Source organism: Falco peregrinus, chromosome 4 (genome assembly GCF_023634155.1).
Source record: "Falco peregrinus isolate bFalPer1 chromosome 4, bFalPer1.pri, whole genome shotgun sequence".
Classification (NCBI taxonomy): Eukaryota; Metazoa; Chordata; class Aves; order Falconiformes; family Falconidae; genus Falco; species Falco peregrinus.
Window position 1 is genome coordinate 93,888,863 of NC_073724.1, and position 12,474 is coordinate 93,901,336.

At 41.4% G+C, this 12,474-nt stretch overlaps 1 protein-coding gene across 1 annotated transcript; it reads right to left on the reverse strand.

The window, feature by feature from the left end:
• Positions 1 to 2,065: 2,065 nt before the first annotated feature.
• Positions 2,066 to 11,948, reverse strand: NHLRC3 (NHL repeat containing 3). Its single transcript, XM_055803123.1, has 7 exons — positions 11,796 to 11,948; positions 10,524 to 10,676; positions 9,520 to 9,667; positions 8,816 to 9,016; positions 6,920 to 7,011; positions 5,239 to 5,351; positions 2,066 to 4,733 (listed from the first exon to the last, which is right to left on the reverse strand). Exons 1-7 carry the CDS (start codon positions 11,880 to 11,882, stop codon positions 4,505 to 4,507), a joined length of 1,023 nt encoding a protein of 340 aa, XP_055659098.1. The 5' UTR covers positions 11,883 to 11,948; the 3' UTR covers positions 2,066 to 4,504.
• Between the last annotated feature and the right edge of the window lie 526 nt (positions 11,949 to 12,474).

Genomic DNA, 12,474 nt, shown 5'->3' on the forward strand with positions numbered 1-12,474 from the left:
TATAGAGCTTAGTTATTCAGATTTCTTAAACCTTAATTTGTTTGTAGGAGACCCCACCATAGCTCTGACAGAATTCTTACTCCTGATGTAACTGGGTGAAGTTTTTCACCTCTGTATTGCAGATCCAGTTACACAATTATATTTCCTCAGCCTTAACATATGAACTTACAATGTCTATTCAGTATCTCATTTGTCTCAGTGTTGCTTTGCCTTTAATGCAGTAACAAATAGTCCTGTGTGCATAAATTAAAATTCACACTCCTACTTTAAAATTTCATAGAAGCAACTTGACTTTGATGCTTTATGAACACTAAAAGACTGAAATATTTTGAATCATTCACCAGAAGAAAAGTCCACATCAAAACTTTTTTTATGGCAACTGCTGAGAAATACAATTTTTGCAGATGCAATCCCCCAAAAAGTAAAATATAATAATACAAAACTAGGGCAAGGTTTTTAGACAAAGGCTGAGAAAGGAGGGGTAGAACCACATTGGTGAATGAGATTCAGTAAGCTTAGCTCTATTCTCACTCAGGGTCACCTCTGTAGGGAAATATAATGGTATTGCTCTCTTGGTATAATTATGCTGCTACAGTTATATTATTATAAATTATTATGTTTCCAAAGCAACATATCAAGAGTAATTCCATAGCAATCAATGCCACAAGGACTAGAAGAATCAATTCACTCTACCCAGTTGTCTCTGGACAATGAATTACTGGTGCTTTTTTTTCTAGGAAAAACAATGGAAACAAGAGATGGACATAAATCCAGTAGTAACAAGCCAAAATGATTACAACACAATTACCTGCTTATGTTTAAACCAATCTATTTTGAAAAGAGAAGGAAGTCTGGAGCAGTTCATTATCTTTTTTGATTTACTCCAAATGTTCGGAAATTACCAGCTTTTTACATTTGCTAGTATATAGTTACATTATAGTTACACTGAGTATGTCAAGCATCAGCAGGGGTTTGATGCCCTCTTGTGTTTCACACAAGCAACATCAGTGACTGCAAACACCACTTGTGAAGGTTTCTCAGGTTACAAATTAAGAAAGTATCAACTAAAACAACTACCTACCTACTGCTTCAGAAAGGTTAATTACAGTACGAGCAGACCCACAGACATACCTGTGCACCTTCCACTTCAGCTTTTATAAAGACAGTTCAGGCTCACTAAACTGATCTTGCATGGCATAAATCTGATTCTGGTTTCTTTCGTTTTGGCCAGACATATATTGTTAATAAACTTCTGGCTACAACAACACTAAACCCCACCACCAGCCCCACCCCCCAAACACACCACACACAGAGCCCCCAAAAGTATCAAGATGAACTGTATTAATAGATTTTAGAATCAGAAGACTACATGACCTGGTCTTACCTCCTGGGAATGTCGTCCAGTTAACAATCTAGGTACTTACCCAAAGAAAAGCATAAATTAGGAAAAAAAATAATGCACAGTTGGAGATACCAAAACATGGAATATTCCTATTTTATTTACTTAAGATACTTCAGGGATAACTTCTGACACTTAAAAGTTGGCACTTGTTAACTGAAATTAGATTTTTAAGAGATTCTAGCATCACCTTAGGCTTTCTTTCTTGTCTAGTTAACACTGTAGTATGTTACTTTCTTCTTGTGCAAGTACTTCTAACCCATGGAGAAGTTCCTTCTTGATCTTCTAAAAACTAAACAGATTTCTCAGTAAATATTTTCTGAAAAGAAAACCTTATTCTGTATTAAGAAGTGTTTTTCTTGGTTTTAATTTACTTATTAGCATCAAAAGGGTATACAGATTTTTTTTTTTATACTTGGCACTTACAGAACTCACCATCCCGTTTTACTAAGTACTCAAAGGAAAACATGTGACACAAAACATGTGATACAAAAGAGATGGACCACAGAAGTAGTAATGTATAAAGATAATGTGGAATTTAAATTACATTTGAATGCTGGCATCAAAAGTTATTAAATATCTTATCCAAATACTGAGGACCCCATATTTAGAAAAGTAATCCATTGCAATGTTCTGATATTAGTACAGAAATAAAGCACCCAGGCCTTTCATAATGGGAAATTCTCGATTTATTTTATCAAATTATCTTACTATGCAATTTTTCAGAAATCCGTTTCAAGATGATACATAAGAAAACCTTCAGAGAATTAGCAAATTAGTGCACAAATCAATCGTTTTCTGTCTGGTCATAGACACAGAGGTAAAAAGGAGTCTAAGCATTTCATATTAATTAATAATAAGCATCCCTTCTTATCACAGATACCCAAATGTCTAGAGGCAAGGCACATTTTGGCACCATGACCTATTTCAGTAAAGCCAAACAAAACTGAATGAATGCTCCCCATTTCTAGGGGCTGCAAAAGCCCATGCAACCGAGTTGAGAGCAGATCCACACAGCAAACAAAGTTGTAGAAATAACTTATTTGTCAACATCCAAAAGTGCACTACTCCTTTACCGAACACAGAAGCATGCTCCCAGAGAGCTCTGGGTTCTATTTCAAATGGACGTGACAATGGAAAAAATAAATAAGGATAGGATGTGGTGAGGAAGGATGGATATGCCCGAACCCCTTACACCACCCAGATACTGTAACATCATTAACTATATTAAAGTGTAGTATTTTTAAAAAGGAATCCACCTTCTGTAGGTGAGAAATAGCTAAATCGCACACAGAGATCCCTGAGGTAGTGGAGAGCTAGTTAGAAAATCCACACAACACACTGCAAAGCAATGTGGACTTATACCTCCAGGTCTAGAGGAAGTACTGCTACTTTTTCAGGTAATACATATTGCTTACTAGCTCCCATTCAAGACCATGTGAATGATGGATCACGTTTGCTAGCGTATAACTCTGAAGTTCTGATTCTAAGGCTTGCATGAGGGCAGCCAAGTAAGAGCTGCTTTTGTTATCGTGGATGCAGCCAACAACAAAGCATTCACATTTAGTGCATTAATCTCAAATAATGCTGGACTCAGGCATCAGGGTTCACAGCTGAGTTTCCACAACAAATATGAATCTGACTTTTCTGGATAGATTTTTCCACCTGCTGACCCACAAATTTGTGATCATAGGTTGAAACCTGACAAATCAAGAAGCCCTTGCTTTTGGTAACAGTCACTGACATGGATATTTCCCGTCAGAATAATTCTATTTCCCATATTCCCTTTCTAAGGAAGCAGGAAAAGAATTGCTCATCTTCGTTGGTAATTAGCATTAAAATAGTCCACACAGCAGAATTAGCATGTGGAAACAGCAAAAATCCTCCAAAATGTTTTGAAGAGCTAGCAGATAAATATGGAAAGTGGGTCCACAGCTTTCCAGAGGTAATCAGTTATTCACGATCTCATTTCTGTCATGCCATTTTCTCCATCACATTTTCCTATATCCAGTTCCCTCTAAGCTATAGAGTGAATTAACTTAAAATCTTGTAGCTACATGTAAACAAAACAGAATCATTCTGGACTGGGAATGGAAAGAGACAGCATTTTGTAGGACAGAGCTTGGAGATACCTGCTAAGATACAGCATAAGAAACTCTAGACATTAACAGAGTTCATGAAGTCTAAGTTCTGGATAGAAAACAGTTAAAAATTCCCAAGTCAAAACAGATGCACTGCTATTAACTGACAGAGCTTCAATGAAATGTGAAGAAAATCATGTCTCTCCCAGTCCCTAATGGTGATTAAGACTTTCCTAGCAAATTGCAATGAGTTGAACTTCAATATGTTCCACTATAAAATATTATGGAATGGAAAACTCATGCTGATATAAATCAAATCAGGTTAAGAATTGATCTAGTTAAGAATCAGTACTTGGCTGCTGTGCACACACATTTAATTTAGTTTGAAGTGCCTGATATCAATTTAACTTAAGCTTATTACAGACTTTACCACTTTAGCTAGAGCTGAAAACTAAGATTTCAATGCTTATGTCATTAACCACCCAAGGCAGATGCCAGTTGTCAGTACTGACACCACTATTCAGCAGCACCTTACTCAACATCATAATGCATCCCTATATTCAGTGTTGGGCAGCATCAGCACAATGATTTAAAAAAAAAAGTGAAGAAACATTAAAATATGGTGCTCGCCTCCCAGGAAATCATTTATACACTTCTTTCAGGCAGTTCTGACCTTTGTTTAACGCACAGGCTAATTGGAGGTCCCTCAAGAAGACCCTATACATTTAAGAACAGCAGCTGTGTTTGTAAAATTTTATATAATAAAATCAAGATGCATAGGAAAGTCATTTTATAATTGCCAGCAACAAAAGCAAAAGCCACTATAGCATTACTAAAGTTAGTAACAGTTCAAGACCAAGTGCTTTTCCAGGACTGCAGGACAACTAGATTCTTAGCTCTAAAGTACTGCGAGCACAATGTTTCATGCTTGTCTAAGGAAACACAAGCTACAGAAAACTCAAGGAAATGTGGTCATAGGTGTTATATGTCACACAGCTTGTGCCACAGCAGTGGTGGGAAACCATCAACTTATGGGTATGTATTTTTGTACTTGCTGGGCTCCAATCTCCGCAACATAGACTGCTCCACTCTTCATGTCTACATCCACAAGGTGAGGTTTAGTTTCATCTGCCAGCTGGACCGTGTGGATCATAACACAGTCCCCAATAGAGCCAACCGGTGGTGCTGCCAAGATTGCCAACCGGTTGATATTCAGCTGAGCTACAATCAGGTATTTGTAATCGGCAGTAAATCTGTGAAAAACAGAAATACATTTTTGAACTGTGAACTCCATAGGACATCTCAATTTACCACAACCATGCACTTTTAAACAAACAAAACCTCCTTAATATTCAAGTTTTTGAAGGCTACAACAGACTAAATGCAGTGAAGCATTGAAAATTAACCTATAAACCTTGGTCTACATGTTGCTTCCTTGAGACAGATTAAGCTAAGGAAAACTCATTCAAGACAATCTCTCTTCCTCTAAAAGCTGCAACAGTAAGGTCACAAACACACAACTTTAAAATTAAGTTCCCAATCCTACACTCAGATCCACAGGGATCCTTATAAAGCCAGGATTTCCCTGTCAAGATACACCTGTGCATTATCTTTACATATGATTAGGGCCCAGCACCCTATTAGTTACATTCATCAACTCCTTGTCATCAGGCATTAAGTACCAACATTTTAATTCAACAGGAAGAGTACACCTTATTTATGTAATTGCATGCTTCTAGAAGAACTGTTCAACATCACCTGACAGAATAGGGTCCATCTTCTGAAAAACAGTTGTTCCAAGACCCGAGCCATTCCCCCGTGACTTTATCAAAGACTTGGATTCTTTTGTTGTCTCTGTCTGCAACCCATACCTGTTAAGAACAAAAATCATGGCTGTTCACAAACAGAACAAATCAAATGCATTAGTTTCTTCCATAAGCAAAGTATCAGTATCCTGTAGTAAAAGAGAAGTATACCTTGGAAGAATGCACCTCCCCATTCAAAACTATGTAAGTAGATATGCCTTCCAGATATAAAACAAAACAGAGTTAACATACACAAATTATTTTATACTACTTTAACAGAGAAATCATTGCCCCTGCTTCATTTTTGTGTCATATTTAGTAGGATTTTCTTCCCCCACCATGAGGACACATTCCCACCTATTCAATTCTAAAGATACTGGTCTGTCACCCGCTAACTATTTGTTTTATAACAGTAGTCTCATTTCATGATCCAGACCCGACTGCATCTGCAAACACTCTCGATATGCCTAACATTACTATAAACATGAAGCAACTTAAACACTAAGAGCTTTTTCTCAGCATGTTTTGCCTAATCAGTTTTGTGGAGCTTGTCTACGTCCCACCCTGTGCTAACTGGGTTCACAAACAACGCAAGCCAGCAATACCACTAGACAGTTCCAGTGAAGGCATCTCTTGTACTACAATCATTCAAGTTTCAGCTGCTGACGACCCATCAGCCTGGTAAGTAAACTTCATGACTTTTTTGGGATATCACCCAAAAGGGAGCAATAAACAAGCTGACTTGAAATCTTTCACCACTATTTTTAAATGAAACACTACTACAGCATTCTCTTAAGACTCCTTAGGAATTAATTATTTTTAACCTAGGCTGATGATCAACACTATGTTGGCAATAAAATCATAGCCCATCGCAACTGCTGTCTTTGAATGTATATACCCATGGTTACCCTTCAAAATAAAGGAACTGTGTCCCTCCCACCCTCCCTGTTTTGGCAGAGAAGCGATTTTTATATACGCTTCTCCTTCTGGTTCAGACAGCATTAGCAGAATTAGCTCAAACCAGTGATTTCAGACGTTTTAGTCAAGCAATCTTATTTTCCCAGAAACAGACTAAGAAGTGACCACAGAATTCCTCTACAAGGACAGCAGAGGAAAAGCCAGACTACAGTTAACACCTGGGAGAAGTAGACTCTTGAGTGCCTTGAGCTGTAGAAAAAGGACTGATGTCTACAAAAAACGTAGAAAAGGACTGATGTCTACAACCTAGCTAGAGCCTTTACTACCATCTTAAGCTTATTTGGAATTTCCAAATACAAAATTAAATTCCTCTGAAGAAACGTTAAGTGCTTGGGTAGATATTTATTACATAAGATAATTCTCCTGTACTCTCGCAATGGCAACCTGTTAGAAACTGCAGGGGGAACAGTCTGTTGTTGCACAGACACTGACAACGTAACCAGTCAGAACCCTTGCATCAACACTGGAGCCAGCTGCTTCAGTAGGATGTGCAGAATGAAACCTCAGCTCATGACCACTATCACTGCAAACTGCAACCCCCATAAAATCACCCAGATCACAGCTGTTCAATTAAAACAGAAATACAATTTGTTTTGTTCAAATACACATAAACAAGTCTGTTGAAAGATGAAAAAAATTTTCCCTTTATTCTTTACCCGTCCAAAAGGATCCACTGTTACACTGTGAGGAATCTTGAACTGGCCAATGCCGGTCCCGTTTGTTCCAGTCAGCCATATCTCCTTGTAATCTACACAGTGAGCATCATGAAAAATAAAAGTAAAAAAAAAAAAAATCACAGTAAGCAAACAACAAATACAACAGCTTTAAGACATTCCCTTGCACAGTTACTTTGAGTAATTTTAAAGGTGAAATTTCTAAACTCAGATCTTTTAAACACAGTACTCCTGGTACATAAACCCAAGAAATACTGGAATGACTACAGTGAATACTGGATTATTATTAGTGGTTTCAGGATTAAGGCTACAGAAACGTAGCCACTAGTACAAACAGCCATAGTCCAAGGCTCTGTTAAGCACTGTATTAAAAAAAAATGTTGGCTGATTATGATATTATTTTTACTAATTTTTTTTTGGTTGTTTTGGTTTTGTTTTTTTTTTACATTTGTTACCCAGCAGTTTTAACAATTTACCATTTTACAAACTAGATATTAGGAAACCGACCATTTCACAGAATCATTTAGGTCGGAAAAGAGGTTTAAGATCATCGAGTCCAACCATTAACCTAGCAATGCTAAGTCCACAGTGGACTTTCAGTGGATTCTGAGTCATACATGACAAGCTATACCTGGTCTCTGCTTTTCAGTGAAGATGAGACTGTTGGGAATATCCCCATCCCTACTGCACAAAGCAGCTGCCAGCACTCTTTCTGTATATGAAGGAAAATGGTGTGTGGAAGTAAACATGAGGACTGAGAACCTGCTTCAATACCGTCATAACCCACACCAGAAGGCTAGCACCAGAATTCTACCATTGTGTTTGCACCTTAACAGCTAGTTTTCTTACCCTTTCACTCCAGGTATGACCTGACATTCTCCAAGAAAGCAATGGTTCAAGAAATTAATCTGAATCTAGATACAAGGCTTGCTATAGTCTCTCATAAATTCATGACAAAATCATGCTTGGCCAAGTGACACAGACATGTGGTACCACAAATTCGCAGCCAGAAACTAATATTTTCAACTTCTCTGGAAGCTTCACATGAAGTGCAAGCCCAATCTTATGTAAAAAAAGAATGACTTCTCCCTGCAAGGAGGCAGAAGAATCAAACTCGTAGAATGAGATACAGTTCAAAAATTTAAACTACACTCAACTTCCGAAACATAACTAATTTTAGATACGACAAAGAAGAAATGGTAGCTCCTCCACTTTTTCCCAACTGTTGGCATGCACAGACTCCTCACTCACTGCCCTGACCAACACTGATGATTTAACCGAGGAATACGAGCAAGCTAATTAGAATCATGGAATAATTTAAGTACAAAAGATCTCCAGACATCGTCTGGTCCAATTTGCTTCTCAAAGCCGAACTAGACAACAAATCCAGCTCTGAAGTTAGATCAGGTTGCTCATAACTCGTCAAGTTTTGAGTAACTCTAGGAGTGGAGATTCCCACACCATCTCTGGGCAAGCTATTCATTGTCTGATCACCCTCACTGTGAATCTTTCCCTCCAAAAACGGAACTGGAATTCACCCCTCTTGCATCTTTTGCTCAGTGTTCTTCATTCTTGACTGTGCACCTCCAAGAAATGTGTGGTTCTGTCTTCTCTATACTCTCCCATTACAGAAGACGGCAATAAGAATCCCCCTAGCCTTCTCTCTTGAAGACTGAACTAATTCTCTCAGCCTCTTGTCATAAACAATTCGGAGAATTCTCCTGAAGTGACAAGCAACAAAACAGATCTGAGTCAACAAAGCTTTCAAACTAATGTTAAATGACAGCTCTACCTAGTCCTCACTTAAAAGTACTCTCAAGCTGTGTTATTTAACATTGAATTTTCAATGGTCAGCTGTTGCAGTTCATTTTTCCATACCGTTGGACAGTTTGAGCAATCTGTTATTCATTCCTCCGTCTCCATCCACAATGTACAGGTCTCCGCTCTCCTCTACAAAGATCTCTGCTGGTTGATCAAATTGTAGGGGAATCAAACTTGAACCAGCATTACCCGGCGTGCCCAAGATCTGCATAAGTTTACCCGAAGTGCTATATTGTTTCACGGTGTGTCCGTATTTCCCTGAATTAAGGGAAAAAAGTGCAAAAACACCTTAACAAAGCAAAATGTAAGTATTACAACTGATTGAAAAGATTAAAAAAGAAAATCCCCTGATACTCATAAGTGATATTAATAAATCAAATGGACAAAATTCTATAGTGAGAACATGACTATGGGTTAGTAAAACCATAGGCTACAACAGTACTCATCCATTGTGTTAAGGTCACCAAATCTAGGACAGACAGTAAGTTTAGCCAGAAGATTTATTTTTTTTCCTGATATTTCTCCTGGGCAAGGGGGCAGTGCTTACTGAGTTCAGAAGCTATAAGCAGACAGACAGCACACCTCATGAACCTTCAGGGTATTTTCTGCAGCACCTGAAGAAGTTTGTTCATGGTAAGAAAAACTCAAACAATTCTGAGACAGGTTTGTAAGACTTAAATAAATGAGTTGTTTAAAGCAATACCTGCAGTATCAGTGTTTTCTTTCCCACCTAATACTTCTTATATCACCACCATGCATACCTGTTCCAACATCTGTGATCCATACTGAACTATCTGTTGCAGTGTTCAATACAAAGATACCGTGAGGCATTTCAACTGTATTATTCCATGAGTAAAGAAAATAGCCTTCCTCTGAGAATACAAGTACCTTTGGCACATTGTCTCCCCTCTGAAAACGCAAAAAAAGGTCAATTAAGAAAACATATTAAGCAAGTAATTATATTTTTGAAAATTCCTCTTTGTAAAGTTTTTGCAACATTTCATGAATCATTAAGAACCTCCTGAGATTGTCGCTAGTTCTCATTTTTTCCAGTTAGAAAAGGGGAGAGACAGAAGAGTAAGTTCAACAGGCAAAACCTTCCACTCATTCTAGAGTTCCAACTTAAATCATATAACAGTCCAATTTTCAGAGCAGCCAAGTTCCTGCAGTTATCCTGGTCTTCATTTTGAATCATGTTTTTATGTTCTTGCTGAAAAATATGCCATGCATAAAACAGGCATGAAAAACTGTAACTGTACTTGTTAGCTGCATGGCAGTCAAGTACTCATGCTGTGCTTCGTAATTAAATCCCACCACTTTCCATGAAGAGAATGTCTTATTCGTGACCTGGAGATACCAATGCGTGGAACTGGGCAAAGTGAATAATGGAACTCAAATTACAGTAACTGGCCAAAAGAGTTGTGTGGTTTTGATTTCATGGGACAAAGGTTGAAAAAGTGGAAGATTCAGTTGCCCCAGAATCATGTTTTACCTTACAGCTAACAGAAGAAGGTACTGTAACTCAGTTATGTTGGATGACACAGAAATGCAAGGCTTTTAAGAGCACAAACAAGTGTGGTGCCTAAACCGCTTTAAAAAATGGATATAGCAGAGACATCTATACTTACATTTTCATCAGTTTTGATAATAATTATTCACATATATCTATACAGACACACACATATGTATCTTAATCTAAACCAGACACTTTAGAAGCAAAAATACATTAGAGCAACAAGGAAAGAAATATAGTATTCTCGCTCACCTGTCCCACATAGACCAAACCATGAAGAGAGTCAACAGCAACACAAAATGTTTGGCCAGTGAAGTATTCTGGAATTTTAGGCCAGCCTATGTCCAACTTGTACATCTGTTGCTGTTCCTTCCAAGGAGGGAAGTAATCAAATGCTTTTAAAACCTGAAAATACAAAACATACATCCAGTAATCGTTAAATTCCATTATGCTGGCATCAGAAGAACGAGCAATAGAAAGTAACTGTGTACTGAAGCATCATAAATTGATTTATTCGATCAAAATTAAGACGACAGATAAACAGAATAGGCTTGAAGCTAGGGTTTGGGGCTGCAAACGGGAAAATTTCTACAAACTGGAAATTAGCTAATGAAGTCCTTCAGATCGCGGAGCTCTGGAATTAGAAAGCAAAAAACACACCCTGAAATTTCTACATTGAAGTTGCAATTACTATACACAAGCCACACTCTAAAATGAGGAAAACAGTAGAGAAGGTTCCAAACGCAACAGACTCAATAACCTCTTCAAGATGATATGAAAATAAGAAAAAGAAATATCAGTATAAAGGGAAATTATGGGTCAAAAAAGAAAATGAAATTCTGGAAATGGGGAAGTGTAAGCTACCAGGAATGGCAAAACCCTGGGCAATGTATCCGTTGTAAAGGAGAATGGAAAAAAAAAACAACCTTCGGCCTTTCGGTTCTCTTTCCGGCAGCAGAAGGGAAGCTAAGCGCTGAAACAGAAAGATCAGGCTAGATCTAAGGAGCAACAAGCGCTGACCCTGAAGGCGCAAGGCCATTTAACATTTCTGTTAATTGCCTTGCCAGATGTAGGGCTAAGCTGATGCCACAGAACTAGGGACGTCTTAAGAAAGACCAGACAAGCACGAAGGGAAACCGTGAGCACTTAAGCAGGGAGAAAACCCGACAGTAGGGGATGCACAGCTATTCGCCCAGCGGTTCAGTCGCTCCTCTTTCAAGGGGAGCATAAGGCTCGGAACCCCCCGAAACACCGCCACCCCGCGCAGGCACCTGGCTGGAGGGGCAGGCAGGGCACACAGCCAAGCCTCCACCGCGAACGGCGTAAGGAGCCGAGGCGGGACGGCGCCGGGCCGGGCTGGGCCCAGGGAACCCGCCGGCACCCCCCGCCCCTCCGGGCCCCCGAGCACCGGCGGACGCTGCGCCCGCACCACGGCCCCATCCCCGCCGCCCCCGAGCGCGGCCCTGCCGGCACCCCGCCCGCCCCCCGCCTCACGCCCGCCCTCGGGCCGCGGCCACCGCCCACCTGCGAGCCCCAGAGCAGGGCCAGCAGCGCCAGCAGGACGCCGGCCATCACCGGCCACAGCAGCCCCGGCGGCCGCTTCCGCCTCATGCGGGCCGGGACGGGGAGGGGCCGCCGCGCGGGCGGGCCGCGTTGCCATGGCAGCCATGTGACCGACACGCGCCGCCCCCTCCCCACCCCCGCCACCGGAAAGGGGCGGCCTCGCCCTCCCGCCCCGCTTACTGCCAGCGCCGGGCTGCCCGCCGCCGTGCCGGCTCCGAGCCGAGCGGCCCGGCAGGCCAGAGGGGGCGCGGCGGCGCCTGGTGGCAGCTCCCGCCGCTTCGGTGCGACGCTTGAGAGCTGGGAGAGGGGCGCGGCCTCCCCGAGTTCCGCCGCCCCCGCGCAGGCGGCGTTGCGGCCCACCGGCACGGAGGGGGCCTCCGGCGCCGCGCTGTGATGCCGTAGGAGCGCGACGGCGAGGAGGGAGGGCCGGCGGAGCGCGGTACTCTGTCGGTGGCTGCGGGTTGTGCCCTCGCTTTCTGGGCCGCCTCGGCCCGCACCCGCGGCGGCCGCTCGTAAAGCGTCCTCGGCCTCTGCCCGCCGGGATCCCGGGGCGGCGGCGCAGCGAGCGATGGGGTGCGGGGGCGGCCCGCAGGTGGCCGCGGGCCGGCCGGGCCTGGGCGCCGCGTGCTGAGGGGAGCGG